Below are 22,312 nucleotides of genomic sequence, written 5' to 3'. Positions count from 1 at the left end.
TAATTGTCTTTTTTTTTGATACATCTGATATACCCTGCATGTAAACCTGTAAGACAAGACGACCCGCTCGCCTTAATAATTATAAGGTACAGCGGCATATGGAGGAAAAATATTCTTCTGAAATCGGTAAAAATAATGAAATCGAATGAGGATCGAAGATCTTCCTATTGACAAACGTATATATGCAAGGTAAAGTTTTCCTTCCGCGAAGGACTTGTTTACATCGACATGTCGCTATATCTTACCGCTTGCAGATAATTATGCATGGCTTTGTTGACAAAAATAGGGCGACGTGTGGAGAACAAACTCGTCAAAAGGAAGTCTGTCCTCGCGAAATTGATCATTTGATCTGACATAATATACATTTTGAAATTCTTTCTTGACTAATTTGCAGTGGCGTAGCCAGCCTGACAATTTAGTCATGCTATGCTAATAATTTGGTGTTCATTGAGTGTGAAAACAATGCGGAATTTCTAAAGAATTTAGTAATTCTAATGACTCGAAATTTGCATAGCATGACCAAATTGTCAGGCTGGCTACGACACTGCTAATTTGCAGTTGCAAAAAATTGTTTTTAACTTTGAAGATCGACACGCCGCCACCTTTATTGTAAAGGCTTGTTTTCATATAAAATTCGTCGTAATTCACATGCATGTCATAATTCCTTGTAATCATAGTTGTAATTCGTTGTTATGCAAAATCCGACATTATGAAAACAGAATTACAACAAACTACAACTGAATTATGACATATGAATTTCGACGAATTATGAAAACAAGCCTAGCTTTACGGCGACCTGCATGGCCAGGCGTGGGTTCGCTGATATCCGTATGAGAACTCTGCCGAGTTGTGTTTTCCGCAATGCTCACGGATCAGTCCATAAATTGTAATCAGTTTTAATTCCACAAATCCGGCCGTCTATTTAAATTTTAAAAACCCTTTACGCGAACCTGCTTAAGGCTACTTTCAACTTACGTATTTTTTACGCGCGGTAAACTTAAAAGCTTCCAAATTTTTATTATTTGACACATAGGCCAACAAATGCATACTAAAATATGCGGAAAACCAAGTTTTTTTTATCCTTATTTCAAACATCCTTATTTCATACAGACAAATGCGGAAGTATACTACAATATTGAGCAACGCGTGTCAGTTAGAGAGACAATTGTCAAAATGTCGTGGTTATTTTATCGATGGCTGCTTTTCTTTTATATATCAGTAATAACGATTCAAGGTAAGATATTTAGGTTTTATTGTAGAGTATAAGAGAAGCTGCGCCTGCGGTCCACAGTACAACCGAAATGAAGTGTTGAAGTGCTCGCATGACAAAAATCTTTGTCTAAAGGCCGTCCGACACACTAGAACTAAAAAGTCATTCGTGGCCATGGCCATTGGCGTAAGCCTTGCTCTCGTGTGCTGGCGTGGTTATTCGTACCAAAAAGTTGCCGGAAAAGTGACCCGCACACGAGAGCAACTGGCTTACGCTAATGGCCACGAATGACTTTTTGCAAAGCGCATAGGCTGATATAGCTCTATTGTGAGTAAATCAAGAAATCAACAGACCGCTTTCGCTCTTTTGGTCTGCCATGTCAATCTTTGGAATCCTGACGCCTGCAATGCTTTGATCAATCTTCAGCATAGACGTTGTCTATAGCGCCTAAAATCATGGACTGTTCGCATACATAGCTTATAAATAAACGGAGGAATTTGGGACCGTCTTTATCTAAATCGTACAACATCGATGTTCAGAACAGACAACTATAGACCAAACCAATAAAATCTTACGTAACCAAACATATGTATGCTTTTTTATCGTTTCATTGTAAAGGAAAGCTATTGTCTAAATATGATTACATCAAAATATTATGCCAATGTATACGCTATCCGTTTAGCGGGCGGGTAAAAACCCCTGGTAAAAACTCCCGTAGAGATGAGAAAATGGAACAATACTGGCGTTCAATTCAACTATACTGCACTGTTTCATTACTTTCCCTTTCAGATTTTCAGATTCCACGACATATATATATATATATATATATATATATATATATATATATATATATATATATATATATATATATATATATATATATATATATATATATATATATATATATATATATATATATATATATATATATATATATATATATATATATATATACAGTATTAAGTTAATGAATTTCTAAGCATTGCATATTTACGCTTCTATCCCCTCGAGTGTATTTCATGCACTTCAATACTTTGCAAATTTTCTTGTACTTATTGCTTCTGAAAGAGGATGAAAATTACTAACATTGAACAACTGCACTGTTTAATTCACGATTTATTTTTTTCTCGCAGATTCCTGGGAATTTTTTCTCAGGCAGACTGAAACCTCAGAGTGTATTGCACCTGAAGATAGTTATTTTGGGAGAGGTGATCATTCGAAACGTTATTGGGCTAGAATGGTTGACAACTGCTTGAAGAGTAGTGCACAGTTCCGTTATATTGACAAGACAGAAGTGATACACAATATCGACAAGAGAGGTTCGCTTATATGTATACCAAAGGATAGAACATATCGTTACAATCTGCTCGTTTATGATGGCGTTAAACCTGCCGCAATAACATTTGAAAAGGATAAAGATCATAGTATTAAACAAAAAGTGTCAGGATCTCTCTTTTTTTACGAAAGAAAGTATTGTGTTCGGTCTAATGGTCTAGGCGCTAGCGTGACAGTAGTAACGGAAGCTAATTGCAAAAACGCAAGAACTTTCACATTTGGTAAGTTAAATATAAAGTAATAATTACATGTAACCAAACGTATAGTAACATATATCCTACAATATCAGTCACAGCATTTGGAGTGTAAACGATGTTGGTAAACTGCTTTTTTTACAAAAGAATATGACTGTAGACCTGTGACGTATTTCAATAATGCATTTCAATTTTTTATGCATTTTTAAACTTATTCATTATTACCATTATTGACAGGTTCAGTGACCCAGTTCGGTGACAAAATGAAAGATGTTCATTGTTCTTCAAAACAACGTATGGTGATCCACAAAGCTCATTATGGTGATTTCAATAATAGCGGGAGCTTTAATACCAATGCAACTGTTGATATCAAATGTAGTCAACGAGCAAGTTGTGAGGTGAAACGTCTTTGTGGTGGAAACAGATCTTGTGAACTGATCGTTGACAACAATTTACTGTCATCACAACATTGTTCTGACACAACAAAAGAACTTTTTATCGAGTACACTTGTGTGGATAACTATATGAAGCCCATAACAACGGGTCAGTAATGCATATTGTAGAGGGGAAGACTTTTAAGGTTAAAATCGAGCGCCTATTATTGTATAGATATGCCACAATGCTTTGAATTTGCTAATTTGGAAGATTATGGATATTCTCCAAAATTAAATGTATAAATGTTTTGTATTTTACGCCAATCGACAGTCTGTTACTGTACAAGGCTTTTCAAAAGATCAATAAAATTCGAAATTATATGTACACGGTACTACTTTACCAAAGAATTTTTGTGGTTTTAGCTCCCAATATAAAATTATCAAAGTCACCGAGCGAAGGTTTCATTGAAATAAAGGATGGTTCCACTTGGAGAAAAGTTAAAGAGGAAATTTGGGATATTATTCGTGAAAATTCGCTGTGTCAGCACTTAGGATTTAATGGGACACTGGGGAATGTTGCTAAAACAAGGAGAATTAAGAAAGGTCAGGAAATTGCAAGTGGTAACCTTTGTTATGATGCACCTCTGAACAACAGTGTCCATTTTTATCCCTTTACAACAACGTCAAGCGTTGATGCGCCATATGTGACATGTGAGTAGGATTTTGGTGCAACTTTTTTAGTCGATTTGCCGAACACTTTTTAAAACACTGTTCCTTCACTTCCTTGTCTTAGGCAAGATATGTATGAATCCATTATTACAGAACAAAACTAATCTCCTCGACACGATATTTTCTGGAAGTGGTTCTGCTGACAATACCAAGTACAAAGAAGCGAGGTTTTCTAGCGATGGTTGGTGTCCAACAGAGTCTGGAGACAAATATCTTAAGATTGATCTTCAAAACGAATATCAAATAACACGAGTTATGGTTATGGGTGATAAAAATCAAACAAAGTGGAGTGGATCATATTCATTGAAATACAGTCATGATGAAAGTTTGGTAGACGGTAGTAGTGGTTTACAGGTTAGTACGTGAATATCCTTGATGCGTGATCAATATATTGCTGTAATCAACCTTAGTTTAAAGACTTATATTTTCTTTGCAAAAGTACTGGCTCGAAATATTCTTTGCATTTATGCTATGAAATAAGAAAGTGTGTTTCTTCCTAAATCCTCTTTTAGATAACAGGAAACATGTACAGCTTTCAAGAATCGACTACTGACGTTGATATTTATAATGTGAGATATATCAAGTTACAATCAACTGAAAACACAGACTTTTGTCTCAGAATAGAACTCTGCGGAGAAGGTGCGGCTTTTTTACAAGTTACTTGTCATTTTACTTGTCAAAGTTTCATCGAACTGAATTAACACCATCTTTCTCCCAGTGCAATCTCTGGCTCCTGTTCAAAACGTTGTTGCTAAACCATCAAATTTCTCTGTTCATCTGTCATGGACAATACCATCACCTGAGGCATCCACTTTTATCACACATTTCATCATTTACTTAAACGGTACCGAGGTCAAAAGAATATCGCGCGCATATTATGTAAATCAGTACAATCTTCGAGAGCTCACACCAAACACTAATTATGTTGTTGGCATAAAGACACAGGATGGTCAACTAAAGAATACACAGACAATAGTTTACCACAAGTTCAAGACCAAAGAAGCTGGTATGCATAATGCTGGGAGGCGTCTGATTTTTCTCTGAATAATTCAAATAATTGTTTTTATTTTTTATTATCATAGTTCCAAGTGGAGCTCCACGGAGTGTTATGATTAAATCTCGTAGTAAAAACTCGCTCGAAATTTCTTGGAAAGCGCCTGATAAGATATTTTGGAACGGTGAATTGGTGGGATATCAGATTTGTTTTTCTACAAAGGAAAATGATGAAAGTCCGAAGTGTTTAAACATAAACGTTTTGTCCGCCTTATCATACGTTTTTTCTAATCTTATTCCTTCAACAAAATACTTTGTGACAGTCTCGGCTGGTACAAAAATTGGTTTTGGAAACAAAAGCTCAGAAATAAGTGAAATAACAAATGGAGGTAAAGAAAATAAAAAAGGACTTTTTAAAGAAGCGTACAGCATGGAAAAGAATTGCCGAATATGCACTATTTGATCACATGTAAAAATTGTTAATTTTTTACTCCAAAGTTAAATTAACGTGTGTTATTTTATGATATAGAGCCTGTGAACCCTGTTGTGATGTCCCACTTTGATCTTGGTTTAAGGATACCTAAGGCAGCGCCGTATATAAGGTGCGTGTACATTTCAGGCGTAACATTTTGTCAAAGCAAGTGTGTGTGAACATCATTCATGTTTTTTCCATTCAGAGAAGTACTGATTATTGTTCAAAGAGCCACAAGAAGTCAAACACCAAGTGAAGACATAAGAGCAAGTAAACTGAGACCATACAAATCAAACACTCAAGATTTTTACATCACCGCTTATTTGAGAGCAGACGTTTTCCCTGTGTCGTTCGTGATCGGTGATAGCAAGGAATACAACTATGAAAACGTAACATACGTTAACCAACCTCTTCAACCAAACACAAGTTACAACGTGTTCCTGAGATTCTTTGAAAGCCAGGTAGCTAACTAAACGAATGTGATAGCATGTATGTATGTATAAATAATAAATTTGTTTCCATTGGATCCCAGAGTTAACTATATGTCTTTCGTCTAGAATTCCTACTACTCCACAGGGTGGAGTAAAGGTGTGAAGACGAAGGTAACCCCAGGTGAAAAATTATGAATATACAAGTTTTTTATTGTTCAAATATTTCATTGCAACTGTAAGTTTACGTGAATTATATCAAATCAGATGTATCAGATACTTAGTCTAATTCACACCCCTAAAACTATTGGATTTGGTTCACTATTTGATTCACTAATCTGTTTCTCGTTCAAAAAAGGACCCAGTGGACCTCCACTGGATGTTTCTTTAAAATCTCGTGGTAAATACACATTGGAAGTATCGTGGGAGGCTCCTGAAGAAAGTTCAAGAACTGGAGAATTGATTGGATATCAAGTTTGCTTTTATACCAACGAGACTCCTTTAGAATGCTTTGTGCTGAAAAACACGAATGTGCTTGCACTTACTCTGAAAAACCTTCAGCCTTCTACGAAGTACTTTGTGACTGTCGCAGCGAACACAAAAGCTGGTTACGGAGAGAAAAGCTCGGTAGTGAGTAAGATAACCAATGGAGGTAAGAAAGACCACAGTATATAAGTTCATATGCATTATCACCAAGCATGTTTTAGTATAATATAACTTAAATGCATATATACTTTGAATCTATTATTCATGCTATACCAGTTTATTGTTTCTAGAGCCGTTGAATCCTCTCACAACTTCCTATTACACTCTGACGTTAAACATCCCCAAAGCAGCAAACTATATTAGGTAGGTAATTTTTGAAACTTTCAAAATGTTTATTCAGAATTACATGTACAGGCGTCGGGTCAACGTCAATTGAAAGCAAACATTACAATAATAAATAAATAACGTCTGACAGAACCAGAAGCCTATAAATCCTGTTGACACATACAGCAACGCGTTTAATTTGAAGCTTATCATTTGTACAACTCTAGGATCCCTGTAATGAATAATAATTTTATACCTTAATTATGACCAAATATTTTCCATAAATTTAGGCAAGTGATGGTGATCGTTCAAAAAGCCGCGAGCAGTTCACTACAAAGCCAAAATATTGAAACAAGTAAACTCAAGGCATATCAGGCGAACACCCAAGATCCTTATGTCACTGCTTATTTAAAAACTGATGATCTTCCTTTGATGTTTGTGATTGGCGATGGCAAAGAATATAATTTTAAAACAGAAAAATACTTCAACCAACCTTTGACAACCAATTCGAGTTATATCGTGTTTTTGAGATATTTTGAGAGTCAGGTAAATGAAAAAAGAAAATAAATATTATGTTAATGATTTGAAATAAGGTGTTTCAAAATAATTATTGAATCACTAAGAATGTGTACATGTATGTACTTATTTGCCCAAGTAATTACAGGCAGATCTAGAATTTGTGCTAAATAATTACTTTCCAGAATTAATACTCCAGTGAATGATTTTAATACTTCTGTTAAGGATTCGTACTACTCGACGGAATGGAGCAGCAGTTTTAAAACTATAGCAAAAGCACCTGCAGGTGAAGATCTTCTATTTATTAATTTCCAGTTATACTTTTGTTTCATCGTTCTCTGCACCGCAGATTACCGTGCGAACCAGATAAAGATTCTTAAATTGTTTTTCTAGTTTGTTTGAAAAGTAACATTTCTAAACAATCAGCTAAAGACAAAACACACATGGGTTTTCTTATACCGCTGATTATTCTGGCTTTATGTTTTCTGGTTTCACTTGGTGTTATTGTGTACCAACGTCGTCTTCTTCGAAATAAAGATGCGAATCATGGATATGAAACCTCAAAGCAGACGAACGAAATGAAAGAGTTTGGTAAGTTTAAAGTTTTCGAAGTGGTAAACTAAGTTGCCATTACTTGGTTACTTCAGCATAATGATTAAGTTTAGATATTAAGAAAAAAATATTTGTTTGTCATCATGCAGGAAAATATAAGTTATGGAAAGTTTAGTAAAGAAAAGTTTGAAAAAATCAGTAGTTGTCATAACATTCGTAGCTACTTTTTTACACTTCCCTATACTCGTGCATGATTATAGGCAATGGAAAAGTAATAATGTGTTATAGATAGAGTATAATCGTGTAAAACTTTCAAAAAAAATTGATTGTACAAATTATTGCTAGATTCTAGAAAAAACAAAAGAGCAAAGTATGATCAAAGAACTCAAAATGATGAGACTGTTTACGAGACTCCAGATGATGTTATTGAAGAAATTGAGCGAAACGAGGGTGCACGTTCACGTGGAACAGAAAAAGGACAAGAATCATCGAACTACATGTCGTTACAAGACAAAAAAGAACCAGCAAACGTTTATCAGGCATTGCAACCCTCCGTCACAAACGATAATCAACGTCACACTAAGGAGGGTGGTCAATCAGTGGAATATCAAAATCCTGCTTTCAATGCAGATTTCAGTGGTGAATAGTTATTCGAGAAACAAATTCTACAAATATTATAATATAGACATAGTCATACATGCATTGGCATTTCTTAGCATTACATACACATGAAAAAATTCTCTCAACATAATTTTAGTAATGTATACTATATTTGTCGGGTTTAATTTGACTGTGTATACAATGAACAAGAAGGAATTTCGTTTTAGCCAACCAGCAAGTTTGTTTACATTTTCAGTAACCCAATCAGAATGCATAAACTTTGATAAGAAGTACAATACATATCATTTTACATGAAGTACTAAAAATTTAGGCATTCTGATTGGCTTTGCTTAAAAAATGTAACCAAATATGGTGATTAGTTGTAAACAAAATTCCTCGTTGTTTATACAATGACAATATAGTCCACAGACTCGCGGTAACTCGTTACGTTCGTTCGTGTAAAGGCAACACTTAAGGCCATTTTATACAGTGCAATTTTTCCTGGAATGCAATTCTTCTTTTGAGAGATGTAAATTTGGCAACTACCAAACTTGTCTTTATTGCACTCCGTGACGTTTCTTACACTTACATTTCGAAGACTTCTTCGACACAATTAAACGCAAAGCACAAACTATATAGAAAATTTGTCAGAGTTAATGATATATACGCAAGGAAATATTCTGGTAGTCTTTTAGCGCCGCAAAATTCGCCATGTGAGTGAATTTACATAATATTCGTTTTCGGAATTTGATGCATCGCGAATAGTCGATGAAAGAGTCCACGGCCCACGGATATAATATCGCTAGTACGTATTTTGCACTGAATGGAATGAATGAAAATTTTTTATAATGAGGTAAATATAAGCGATCAATATTAAATTTCCAAGGGATCGTATTTATCTGTGTATTCAATATTCGAATATATAAAACACATTTTCAATATTTTCAATGGTATTGTGATTAACGGATAAGATTGTTTATTTTTCTTCAGATAATATAATACAGGCATAAAACTAAAAAGCAAGACTCAAAACGTTAAAGCACCGGGATCGAGGATCAACGTTAAAGAGCTCATCCTAATCTCGAAACGAAAGCCAGCGATCGATCGGGGGAAGCTTATCCTCGTGGAGAACAACGGAGCTAGGCTCTGGTGACGAGGATGTGTAGAGCTATATTTGCTAATACGTTCATCGTGCACCACCAATTAAAAACGTTTTTTCTTGAGGTTCACCACAGTGACGATGTAAAACTAACAGCTTCCGTCACAAAGAAGTTACGGTACATTTATACTATAATTATAGTGATAATTAATAATTTTCTCAGGCATAATAGTCCCGGAAGTGTTTTGCAGCTGAAACCTCGCTGATAGTATAGGAAGCGAGTACCTTTGTTTGCTCTGTTTAATGGTTGGACTTTACTGCGCAAATACGATATTTGAATTATACAGAATGATGTAGCATAGTACATGCAAAAGATAGCGAGTAGAGAGATGCTAAATAAGGTTTCTCGGCGGTCAGATTGTTATGTTGTGTAGACAAAAGGCTTAGTGTAATGTATGGAATCGAGGTCGACGTACAGGGTGATTAAGCGAATCATCACGAAAGCGGAATGTTTTAGTACCGGATTCATGTTGCTGTTTATACACGCAGCAACGAATCCGATAGAAAATGTACTCGGTTTTAAGCCGTATCCGGAAACTTTGAATGCGTAAAAGTTTGTGGAAACTTCGTATCCAGAAACATTTGAATCCGGAAAATTTTCTTGTGTAAACGCTTTGCACGACGAATCCGAAGAAATTCAAACGTGACGACCAAACAATTCTCCAAGAACAAGTAATGTAAGTTAAAACGGACAAATCCGCATACATGCAGAGACAACTAAAGTGTAGTGTAAACACCTGACGAATCCGATACATGTGTGTAACAATGAATCCGGATAATTTTACAAATCCGGAAACTTTCATTCTAGTGTAAACGCGGGGTCTAAGAAATGAAAACATTGTCTGCACTTTGCATAAAGTAGATTTCAACACCTATTATGCTTTTAGCCTCTACTCTCTAGTCTCTAGGATTTGAAGATATATTTCAACATTTCTTTTCACGACTACACAAGTTCAGTTGGGAATATCGATTACTTGTGAGAGAATTAAAGAAGTTGAAATGTGAATCAACGAACTCAATGATGGCTATAGAAATCCAAGTATTGTGCCATAACCCGATACCGGCTTGAATAGTGATTAGAATTAAAGTATTTTGTTTTGTACAGAAAAATGCGGAAGTATGACGACGTATTATTGAGCTATTTGTGTCAGTTGTCAGTTGTCAAAATGTCGTGGTTATTTTATCGATGGCTGCTTTTCTTTTATATATCAGTAATAACGATTCAAGGTAAGATATTTAGGTTTTATTGTAAAGTGTAAAGGCGGATTTCCACTTACAGCGAAATCGTTCGCTGGCGAAATATTTGCATATTTTCTTTTGAATTGAGAACACTCAAGTCGCACTAATTTTTTTATGCTGTTTAAATTCAAAAGAAAATATGCCAATATTTCGCTAGCGAACGATTTCGCAGTAAGTGGAAATCCGCCTTCTGCAGTCCACAGTATAATTCGTCATTCGATTCGTCGGCGGAAAAGTCGCCGGCACACGACATCAACTGGCGTACGCTATACTGGCCACAACTGACTTTTTGCTAAGCACGTAGGCTGACATAGCTCTGTTGTGCGCCAGCCTTAAATCCCATGCATGTAAATAAGTCCAGAAATTAACAGACCGCTTTCGCTTCTTTGGTCATGTCAATATTTGGAATCCTGACGCCTGCAATGTTTTGATCAATTTTCAGCATAGACGTTGTCTAAAGCCCCTAAAATCATGGAATGCTGGCATGCATTGCTTATAAATAAACGGTGGAATTTGGAACTGTCCTTATCTAAATCGTACAACGTCAATGTTCAGAACAGACAAATAGATCTAACAAGTAAAACCTTACGTAACCAAATATATGTATGCTTTTTTATCGTTTCATTGTAAGGGAAAGCTATTGTCTATATACGATTATAACAAAATATTATGCAATGTGTACGCTATCCGTTTAGCGGGGGGTAAAAACCCCTGGTAAAAACTCCGTGGAAACGTCGAGAAGTGTTTTGTCTATTTTAGGCATGCAGTTGTTATACCACATTTGATGCTAAGTTGAGTTTGAAAACGCTGCCACGCTGCTCCCTGGTTATATTGGGACGGTCAATAAAAGCCGGCGCACACTAGAGCTATGTGCTTAGCAAAAAGTCATTCGTGGCCATTGGCGTAAGCCAGTTGCTCTCGTGTGCGGGCGACTTTTCAGGCGACTTTGGTCATTCGCACCACTTACGGCAAATATCAAGCATGTTTGATAATTTCTGCCTCGCGTGCCGAAATCTTTCCGCGTGTGCGGCAAACTGAAAGCTATATCTGCTTATGGATTGTCTTAACAGCGCATGCGTTATATACGAAAGTAAACATCCAAGATAGCGGTGCAAACAAAGCAAAATGAATTGGTGGCTGAGGTCATATTGGAAGACAAACTGGTTGATCTTTGGCCAGAATACAGGTGTTTATACAATTTGAATTCTACAGATTTTAGAAACAGAGAGAAACGGGAATGCGTTATTGCAGAAATATAGCTAGTAAACTTTCTCAAACAGGTAATATAATTAATAGCACTTGGATAACGGTGTTTAGTCTAGTCCGACGCAACAGCAACAAAAAAAACAACACCTCTTCGTCTTCACTTTCATCCATAATTTTGTTTTTGCAATCTGTACGGCATCTTGGATGTTTACTTTCGTATATTACGCATGCGCTGTTAAGACAATCCATAAGCAGATATAGCTTTCAGTTTGCCTCACACGGAAAGATTTCGGCACGCGAGGCAGAAATTATCAAACATGCTAGATATTTGCCATAAGTGGCACGAATGACCAAAGTCGCCGGAAAAGTGGCCCGCACACGAGAGCAACTGGCGTACGCCAATGGCCACGAATGACTTTTTGCTAAGCACATAGCTCTAGTGTGCGCCGGCCTTGTTAGGATTAGGTTAAGGGTCAGATTTAATATATTATATAGCGCGATATTTTAGCTTGATCTGCTGCAGGGCAGTTGAATGAAATGATTTTTTTTTCTTTTCAAGGGTTTTTTCTCAGGCATACTCAGTCAAAAAAATGTATTGCAGTAGAAACTCCCGGCTTTCATGTTGATGACTATGCTGCGCGTTATTGGGCTGAAATGGTCAGCAACTGCTTGGGTGATACTGCGCTGTTTCGTTACCTCGATAACAATCTGTTGCATAATATCGAAACAGAAGGGAACATCGTGTCTCAATATAGTGATGGGAAGTACAAAAAACGTTTGTTTGTATATGATGGTAAAACTTCGGGTGCGAGAACTTATGCGAACAAAACAAAACATCGTATAAAACAAACATTTGGTGGATCTTTATCTCTTTACGAACTGAGTTATTGTATTCAGCCAAGTAGTGGACGATATGTTGACGTGAAAGATTCTTTATGCAGCGACACAGCAAAGCAAATGATTACTTTCGGTAAGTAAAATATTTTACACTTTTTTTTCTTTCAATACGTCAGTAAATTTTAATTTGCGTGACTTTTACAATGCTTATTTCTGACATCATTTCTTAAAAGTACTCCGTCATTGTACGCAAAAGGTGGGTCATTGACTGGTTTCTTTCGTTGTAAATGCTGTACATGCATGTATGTAACTCCGTAAATAAAAATATGGGTCGTCCTCAAAAAATAACCTAGGGTTACTGTCCGAGATTTGGAAGGCTGCTATCATCTGCGAAATTATGACACTGATTTAAAATTACCAAAACCAAGAACCAATTTTTTAAAACGCAGTTTCAATTACAGTGCGTCCAGTATGTGGAATAGTCTTCCGACAGAAGCGAAAAAAGCTACTTCAGTTAGACAATTTAAGCGCTCAATCTCAAATTCAACCTCATTTAATCTATGATATAAAATAAGTCATTATTCCTCCACACATTTATCTCTAATCTTGTAAATATTGTACTATCTTCCAATCTTGTAAATATTGTACGATGTTAGTATGTATTATTGTACTATCTCTATATTTTCTTTGAATTATTCACACGCCCCTCCTGGACTATCAAATATTATTAAAGTTGAGTGAGGCTAGCGTGTTTTAAATAAAGTGACGTATGTATGTATGTACAGTATGTCATTGCCCTGTATATTGGAATAGCTAGTAGAGAATTCAAACCGGTGCCTTTAGGTTTGTGTCGTCACCGACGTCACGCATATCGCATTACGCGCTGTTATCACTTTACCATCAATAAACCGTCCTACAAAACCCTATACTGTGTCATTGACGACACGAATGTACCTGTTTATTAACGTCTCTATTGTTAGGCTCAGTGATACAGTTCGGCGAAAGAATGAAATATGTTCATTGCGCCCCAATACAACGTATGGTGATCCACAAAGCACATTATGGCGACTTCAATAATAGCGGGACATTTGATATCAATGTAACTATTGATAAGAAGTGTAGTCGACAAGCAAGTTGTCAAGTGAAATCTCTTTGTGGTGGAAACAGATCTTGTGAACTGACCATTGACAATAATTTACTGTCCCCATACTGCTCTGATACTAAAAAAGAACTTTATATCGAGTACACTTGTGTGGATAACTATATGAATCCCATAAAAGCAGGTATTATGCGTTATCGTAAAGTCTTTTAATTAAATGACTGCTTTGAGTGCTTTTAAATTGAGTGTTTTTCAACGGGCATAGGCTATATTGGGGAAACTGAAGTCCTTTTAGATTTCATGTTAGAATTAGCCCATGCAGTGATAGAAAAAAACAAATTTTGTGTTTGCCATGTGTAAAATTCGCTCAAAATTTTTATATTTTTTTTGGGCAGCAATTTTTTTCAAATGTCTGATACAGGCACGCCGCATCATCGATGTTGCGTTTGTTGGTTTGTTCGTGATGACATGTTATGAAATGAAATGTTTGTTTGAAGGGACTGATATACATTGTTTGTTTCAGCTCCCGACATAAGATTATCAAAGTCACCGAGCGAAGGTTTCATTGAAATAAAGATTGGTTCCACTTGGAAAAAAGTGAAAGAGGAAATCTGGGATATCACTCGTGAAAAATCGCTGTGTCAGCACTTCGGGTTTAATGAGACACTTGGGAGCGGTAGTAAAACTCAGGGAATTAAAGCAGGTCTAGAATTCGTAAGTGGTGACTTGTGTTATGACGTACCTCAAAACGAGAGATGCTGTGTCCATCTTTATCCCTCTATAACAACGTCAACAGTTGATGCACCATATGTAACATGTGAGTAGATGTGATCAAGCCATTCTAGCTAATTTCATCCTAAAAACAGACAACATAACCTTTTAGTCTTGTTCAGCTTGCTGACCTTTAAAAAAATGTTCTCTGTTTTAGGTAAAACTTGCGAGAACCCATTATTACAGAACAAAACTAAGCTTCCAGACGCGATATTTTCTGGAAGTGGTTCCACTGACAATACCACGTACAAAGAAGCGAGATTTTCTAGCGATGGTTGGTGTCCAACAGAGTCTGGAGACAAATATCTTATGATTGACCTTCAAAACGAATATCACATAACACGAGTTATTGTTATGTGTGATAAAAATCAAACAAAATGGGGTGGATCATATTCATTGAAATACAGTCATGATGAAAGTTTGGTAGACGGTAGTAGTGGTTTACAGGTTAGTACGTGAATATCTTTGATACATGATTAATATACCACTGTAAGAATGGGAAATAATTTATATAAATAATGCCAATGTCAAGATTAATGCCAACCGCTTTAAAATACACAAACAAACGAATCGTTGTAACCGCAATGCCATGCACTTTTTGGACTGACTATAGGAACAGATGAGGGAAATATATTGCGGTAAAACCTAGAATTTATACAATATATTAACTACTGTAATTTTTACGGTATCAAAGAAACTGCAACAAGATAAGAATCAAAACAATCGTGTAACGTAATCTTAACTAAAGTGATTCATTTTTTTCAAAACTTCTTGCATAGATAAATGGTAATCAAAACGGTTATCAAGCATCGGCGACAGACATCGACATTTATAATGTCAGATATATAAAGTTAGAGTCAAACGGGGGAACAAAATTTTGTCTTAGAATAGAAGTGTGTGGTGAAGGTGAGTTGGTAGAATCTTTAATCGCCAGAAACCTTTTAATTTACTTTTTGATTTTAGCAAGAGAAGGGAGAAATGAGGTAGAGAAGGTTTTGTAAATACAGCAACCGAAAGATTTTACTATAAGATATTTTTTCAGTTTAAATTCTCTCAGCTCAAGCATGTTCACCTGCTGTAGTATAAAGCGAATAAACGTTTTGGTATTCTCGTTCCAGTCCAAACGCCTGCTCCCGTACAAAGTATTGTCGCCGAACCATCGTCCTATTCTGTTAATCTATCCTGGACAATGCCAGTGGCTAAAAACTCTTCTTATATTACACATTTCATCATTTACTTGAACGGCACAAAGAGAAAAAGAATATCTCGTGTACAACATGGAAATAATTTCATTCTTCGAGGTCTAAAACCTAACACTTATTATAAAGTTGGCATAATGTCCCAGGATGGATATTCAAAAAAGTCCATAGCGGTCTACAAAAGTTATAAAACTAAAAGAGCAGGTAAAAATAAAGATGCCAAGTCTGGACCTGGTTGGGCTTAATTATTTAGTGAGCCACTCTACCTGTTGCTTTTACTCCAACTTCTACGCTTTAGTTTCAAGTCAGCTTTAGTACGTTTGTAGTAAATTTAGATTGTTGATTTAGAAACTGACTGCATGTCTCCGTTTTCCCCTATTACGTCATCTTTATTTGGTTTTGCACGCTAATAATAAAGGCTTAGTATACTGTCCTTTCTACTTCAACACTGCTATTGTGAAGGTTGTATTGCAGCAATGACAATATTTTGCACAAGTGTATATTTTCCCTGTTGACACTGAAAGTGAGTCAAAATAAAATTTTTGAATATTCAATCGTAAATTATGATTAGGCATCCTTCCGATCATGATTTAAGATGTGTTTTGGGCTTTTTTATCCACCCTCTAAGAATGAGGATCTTAAGTTTGCATGATCTGTATTAAAGAGAATTTTAAAAAACTCATTTTTATTCTTCCGTTGTTCAGGTTTTTTTCTTAGACACACTAAGTCAGGAAAGTGTCTCGCAGCTAAAACTCCAACCTTTAGCCATAATAGCTATGGCACCCGTTATTGGGCTGAAATGGTCACCAACTGCTTGGATGATCTTGCCCTGTTCCGTTACCTGGATAACGAAGTGTTGCATAATATCGAGACAGAAGGGAACGTCGTGTCTGATTATCCTCATTACAATAGTCGTTTGCTTATATATGACGGGAACAATAAGCGTGGAAGAGATTATGCAAACAGCACAAAACATCGTATAAAACAAACAGTTGGTGGTTCTCTATATCTTTACGATGTGAATGATTGTGTTCAGCCTAGTGTGCAGTATGTTGACGTGAAAGATACTTCATGCACCGAAGAAGCAGCACAAAAAATTACTTTCGGTAAGCAAAATTACTTTGCAATTGAACTTATACATTGGGTCGTTTTTTCCTGTTATAAGTGCTACATACATTCTGTATAGTCTATAAGTTGTAATCAGAAGGGGAATCCTTTAAACCGACTGCTCACTGTTATCTTGCTGTTTAGTTGATTTAAAAATCTTTTGCCGGCCTTCTAAAATGGCACCGTGTAAACTAGCACAGATTGCGTCGGGAGATGATTAAAGAGAGAGGACTAAACCAGTGCCTTTTTAAGGATTTCTTCGTCGCGGGGAATGACAAAAGAGACCTTTTGTCACGATTGAGAGGGAAAGGGGAAATAAAGGGAAATATCTTTTTCATTGGGGGGGGGGGCGAAAGTCCATCAGTGAGAACGGAAGAGGGACTGAGGGTTATAACTGGGGGGCAGTTTTTTTATCTCCAGGCATATCGCATTAAGGCGGATTTCCATTCGGTGCAAAATATCGCGCGATCGACTTTATATGATCGCTTTCTTTTGAAATGCAAACAGTCAAGCGGAATTAATCCCATTAGATCAGCTTGAATTAAAACATTTTAAAAGAAAGCGATCGCAAAAAATCGATCACGCGACATTTTGCACTGAATATGAATCCGCCTTTACGCATCGCATTACTGGCTTGTGCGAAATTACTTTATTGCAAAAAATCAGAGAACGTTCTATGGGCCGAGTGTCTCTTCTGTTTGTTTCCAATATGACATGAATGTGCATTTTTTATAAACGTGCCCATTGTTAGGTTCAGCGACTCAGTACGGCGACAAAATGAAAGATGTTCATTGTTCTCCAATACAACGTATGGTGATCCACAAAGCTCATTATGGAAATTTCATTGATGCTGCAACATTCAATGCCAATGCAAATATTGATAAGAAATGTAGTGGACAAGCAAGTTGTGAAGTGAAATCTCTTTGTGGTGGAAACAGATCTTGTGAACTGACCATTGACAATAATTTACTGTCATCACAACATTGTCCTGATACTACAAAAGAACTTTATATCGAGTACACTTGTGTGGATAATTATATACGTCCCATTACAACAGGTGGGCTATGATGCGTTATGGTTCAATCTTTTTGATTTTATATTACTATAAAAAGATATCCAATGATAGAAAAAAATCAAATTTTGTGATTCCATGCATAAAAATCGTTCTAGTAGAAATCAACCTTAGGACTGTTTTTGACGTCGCTCAGGTTTCTTTTCATTTGTTACAAGTCGACTGATTCGGATCCATTTGATCCGGTCATTTATTCGAAAAATTTAGCCTCATGGTGAACTGCCTTCCTCTAAAAATGTTCCTTGCACGAAATTTCAGATGGAGGAAGTTGGGATCTCTGGTACAAAAGCGAAATTTTCGGAATAATAACGCTTGTTTGAAATGATATACATTGTTCTACAGTTTTAGCTCCCGACATAAGATTATTAAAGTCACCGAGCGAAGGTTTCATTGTCTGCAAGCTACAAGACTTTCCAAAAAGATAGTAAATATATTCGAAATTATATACACTTTATTAGGTATTTTGTTTGTTTCAGCTCCCAACATAAGATTATCAAAGTCACCAAACGAAGGTTTCATTGAAATAAAGAATGCTTCCACTTGGAGAAAAGTGAAAGAAGAAATCTGGGATATCACTCGTGAAAAATCGCTGTGTCATCACTTCGGGTTCAATGGGACACTGGGGAGCGTTAGTAAGACTCAGAAAATTATAGAAGGTGAAGCATTCGTAAGTGGTGACTTATGTTACGACGTACATCAAAACGAGAGATGCTGTGTCAATCTTTATCCCTCTGTAGCAATATCAAAAGAGGATGCACCATATGTAACATGTGAGTAGGATTTTGATCAAATCTTTTTAATGAATTTCATCCTAAAAACAGACAACATAACCGTTTGGTTTCGTTCAGCTTGCTGACCTTTTAAAAACTATACTCTGTTTCAGGTAAAATTTGTGAGAACTCATTATTACAGAACAAAACTAAGTTTCCAGACGCGATATTTTCTGGAAGTGGTTCTACTGACAATACCAAGTACAAAGAAGCGAGATTTTCTAGCCATGGTTGGTGTCCAACAGAGTCTGGAGACAAATATCTTAAGATTGACCTTCAAAACGAATATCACATAACACGAGTTATGGTTATGGGTGATAAAGATCAAACAAAGTGGAGTGGATCATATTCATTAAAATACAGCCATAATGAAAGTTTGGTAGACGGTAGTAGTGGTTTACAGGTTAGTACAGTATCTCTGATACGTGATTAATATACCACTGTAAGAATGGGAAATATATAAATTAATGCCATTGTCAAGATTAATACCAACCGCTTTAAAATACTCAAACAAACGAATCGTTGTAGCAGCAATGCCCTGCACTTTTTGGACTGACTATAGGAACAGATGAAAGAAATATATTGCGGTAAAACCTAGAATTTATAGAATATACTAACTACTGTTATTTTTACGGTATCAAAGGAACTGCAACAAGACGAGAAAATAATCAAGCAACGTAATCTTAACCAAAGTGATTCATTTTTTTCAAAACTTCTTCTATAGATAAATGGTAATCAAAACGGTTATCAAGCATCGGCAACAGACAGCGACATTTATAATGCCAGATACATAAAGTTGGAGCCGAACGGAGGAACAAAATTTTGTCTTAGAATAGAAGTATGTGGTGAAGGTGAGTTGCTAGAATCTTTAATCGCCGGAAACCTTTAAATTTACCTGTTGATGTTAGCAAGAGAAGAGAGAGATGAGGTAGAGAAGGTTACAATACGGCACAAAAAATAAACCTAAAGAATTTGCTTGATAAGATTTTTTTTCAGTTTAAATTCTCTCAGCTCAAGCATGTTCACCTGCCGTAGTATAAAGCGAATAAACGTTTTGTTATTCTCGTTCCAGTCCAAACGCCGGCTCCTGTACAAAGGATTGTCGCCGAACCATCGTTCTATTCTGTTAATGTATCGTGGACAATTCCAGTGGCTAAAAAGTCTTCTTATATTACACATTTCATCATTTACTTGAACGGCACAAAGAGAAAAAGAATATCTCGTATACAATATGGAAATAATTTCATTCTTCGAGGTCTGAAACCTAACACTTATAAAGTTGGTATAATGTCCCAGGATAGATATTCAAAAAAGTCCATAGCGGTCTACAAAAGTTATAAAACTAAAAGAGCAGGTAAGAATAAAGATGCCAAGTCTGAACCTGGTTGGGCTTATAATTATTGAGTGAGCCACTCTACCTGTTGCTTTTACTCCTACTTTTACGCTTTAGTTTAAAGTCAGCTTTAGTACGTTTGTGGTAAATTTAGATTGTTGATTTAGAAACTGACTGCATGTCTCCGTTTTGCCCTATTACGTCATCTTGATTTGTTTTTTCACGCTAATAATACAAGCTTAGTGTACTGTCCTTTCTACTTCAACACTGCTATTTTGAAGGTTGTATTGCATCAATGAAAATGTTTTGCACAAGTGTATAAAGAACACCGGAAATACGGTAGTAATTCAACATATTTGCAACTAACCGCACTTCTAAAAATCATGTTCTAGTTTTCCCTGTCGACACTAAAAGTGAGTTAGAATAAAATTTTTCGATCATGATTTAAAAGGTGTTTTTGGCTTTCTTATCCACCCTCAAGAATGAACATCTTAAGTTCGTATGATCTGTATTAGAGAGAATGTTAAAAAACGCATTTTATTCTTCCGTTGTCAAGGGTTTTTTCTTAGACACACTCAGTCAGGAAAGTGTCTCGCAGCTGAAATTCCCACCTTTAGCCATGATAGCTATGCCTCCCGTTATTGGGCTGAAATGGTCACCAACTGCTTGGATGATTTGCGCTGTTCCGTTACCTGGATAACGAAGTGTTGCATAATATCGAGACAGAAGGGAACGACGTCGTGTCTGAATATGGAAGATACAACAATCGTTTGCTTATATATGACGGAAAAAATCAGGCTGGGAGAGATTTTGCAAACAGCACAAAACATCGCATAAAACAAACAGATGGTGGATCTCTATATCTTTACAATGTGGGTGATTGTGTTCAGCCTAGTGTGCAGTATGTTGACGTGAAAGATACTTCATGCACCGAAGTAGCAGCACAAAAAATTACTTTCGGTAAGCAAAATTACTTTGCAATTGAACTTATACATTGGGTCGTTTTTTCCTGTTATAAGTGCTACATACATTCTGTAGTCTATAAGTTGTAATCAGAAGGGGGATCCTTTAAACCGACTGCTCACCGTTATCTTGCTGTTTAGTTGATTTAAAAATATTTTGCCGGCCTTTTAAAATCGCTCGGTGTAAACTAGCACAGTTTGCGGGGGGGGGGGGGAGAGTTTAAAGAGAGAGGACTAAACTAGTGCCTTTTTAGTGATTTTTCGTCGGGGGAGGGGGTGACAAAAGGGACCTTTTGTCATGATTTAGAGGGAAAGCGGAAGTAAAAGAAAATATTCCATTCACTCGGGAGGGGGCGAAAATCCATCAATGAGAACGGAAGAAGAGCTAGGGGTTTATAACCTGGGGTCCCAGTTATAAAGTTGAGAAGGCCCTGGCCTAACTAATGGAGCATTCCTTTTAACTTGTACTTTTCGTGCTCTTCATTTTTCCCATTCTCTTGATGTTCATGTAATGATAATTACGAAACACTATGGATAGAGAAAATCTATAGATAGGGGTAATACCTAGTGTTAAACTTTATGTCATCTCTGTACGGGGAATATCCTGCTGCGCTGATCATGTCAGACGGAGCCTTTTATTTTTTATCGCCAGGCATATCGCATTATGCATCGCATTACTGGCTTGTGCGACATTAATTTATTGCGAAAAATCAGAGCACGTTCTATGGGTCGAGTGTCTCTTCTGTTTGTTTCCAATATGACATGAATGTGCATTTTTTATAAACGTCTTCATTGTTAGGTTCTGTGACTCAGTACGGCGACAAAATGAAAGATGTTCATTGTTCTCCAATACAACGTATGGTGATCCACAAAGCTCATTATGGAAATTTCATTGATGCTGCAACATTCAATGCCAATGCAAATATTGATAAGAAATGTAGTCGACAAGCAAGTTGTGAAGTGAAATCTCTTTGTGGTGGTAACAGATCTTGTGAACTGACCATTGACAATAATTTACTCTCGTCACAATATTGTCCTGATACTACAAAAGAACTTTATATCGAGTACACTTGTGTGGATAGTTATACGAATCCCATAACAACAGGTATGATTTTATATTACTATAAATTGCCTAATGATAGAAAAAATAAAATTTTGTGATTCCATGTATAAAAATCGTTCTAGTAGAAGTCAACTTTAGGACTGTTTTTGACGTCGCTCAGGTTTCTTTCATTTGTTTGAAGTCGACTGATTCGGATCCAGTTGATCCTGATCGTTTAATCGAAAAATTTCGCCCGATGGTGAACCGCCTTCCGCTAAAAATATTACTCGCGCACGAAATTCC

The 22,312-nt window shown here is 36.3% G+C and overlaps 2 protein-coding genes across 2 annotated transcripts; both read left to right on the top strand.

Moving 5' to 3' along the window:
• The first annotated feature begins 1,151 nt into the window (after positions 1-1,151).
• On the top strand, positions 1,152-8,349 carry LOC114522811. The gene is made up of 17 exons (XM_028543560.1): positions 1,152-1,234; positions 2,344-2,766; positions 2,977-3,282; positions 3,537-3,824; positions 3,907-4,196; positions 4,355-4,481; positions 4,561-4,848; positions 4,925-5,224; positions 5,365-5,437; positions 5,513-5,768; positions 5,865-5,919; positions 6,094-6,387; positions 6,512-6,584; positions 6,836-7,091; positions 7,287-7,347; positions 7,455-7,652; positions 7,959-8,349. Exons 1-17 carry the CDS (start codon positions 1,174-1,176, stop codon positions 8,258-8,260), a joined length of 3,651 nt encoding a protein of 1,216 aa, XP_028399361.1. The 5' UTR covers positions 1,152-1,173; the 3' UTR covers positions 8,261-8,349.
• Positions 8,350-12,584: 4,235 nt separating this feature from the next.
• On the top strand, positions 12,585-19,633 carry LOC114522810. The gene is made up of 12 exons (XM_028543559.1): positions 12,585-12,787; positions 13,635-13,937; positions 14,277-14,570; positions 14,682-14,971; positions 15,304-15,430; positions 15,643-15,927; positions 16,428-16,829; positions 17,582-17,887; positions 18,379-18,558; positions 18,786-19,075; positions 19,397-19,523; positions 19,581-19,633. The coding sequence occupies exons 1-12, from the start codon at positions 12,775-12,777 to the stop codon at positions 19,631-19,633; spliced, it is 2,670 nt and encodes an 889-aa protein (XP_028399360.1). The 5' UTR covers positions 12,585-12,774.
• Positions 19,634-22,312: the final 2,679 nt, after the last annotated feature.

The sequence above is a fragment of the Dendronephthya gigantea genome, unplaced genomic scaffold, assembly GCF_004324835.1.
Source record: "Dendronephthya gigantea isolate DGI-Jeju-01 unplaced genomic scaffold, DenGig_1.0 000024F, whole genome shotgun sequence".
NCBI lineage: Eukaryota > Metazoa > Cnidaria > Anthozoa > Malacalcyonacea > Nephtheidae > Dendronephthya > Dendronephthya gigantea.
This window is presented reverse-complemented; position numbering and strand designations above follow the sequence as displayed.

Excerpts from the sequence above, each read along its gene's own strand:
- LOC114522811 (XM_028543560.1), top strand. The coding sequence starts at position 1,174 with ATGTCGTGGTTATTTTATCGATGGCTGCTTTTCTTTTATATATCAGTA. Across the intron at positions 1,235-2,343 it reads ATCAGTAATAACGATTCAAG|ATTCCTGGGAATTTTTTCTC; the intron begins GTAAGATATTTA and ends TTTTTCTCGCAG. Across the intron at positions 5,920-6,093 it reads GAAGACGAAGGTAACCCCAG|GACCCAGTGGACCTCCACTG; the intron begins GTGAAAAATTAT and ends CGTTCAAAAAAG.
- LOC114522810 (XM_028543559.1), top strand. Across the intron at positions 16,830-17,581 it reads AGCACAAAAAATTACTTTCG|GTTCAGCGACTCAGTACGGC; the intron begins GTAAGCAAAATT and ends GCCCATTGTTAG. Across the intron at positions 19,076-19,396 it reads ACGGTAGTAGTGGTTTACAG|ATAAATGGTAATCAAAACGG; the intron begins GTTAGTACAGTA and ends CTTCTTCTATAG.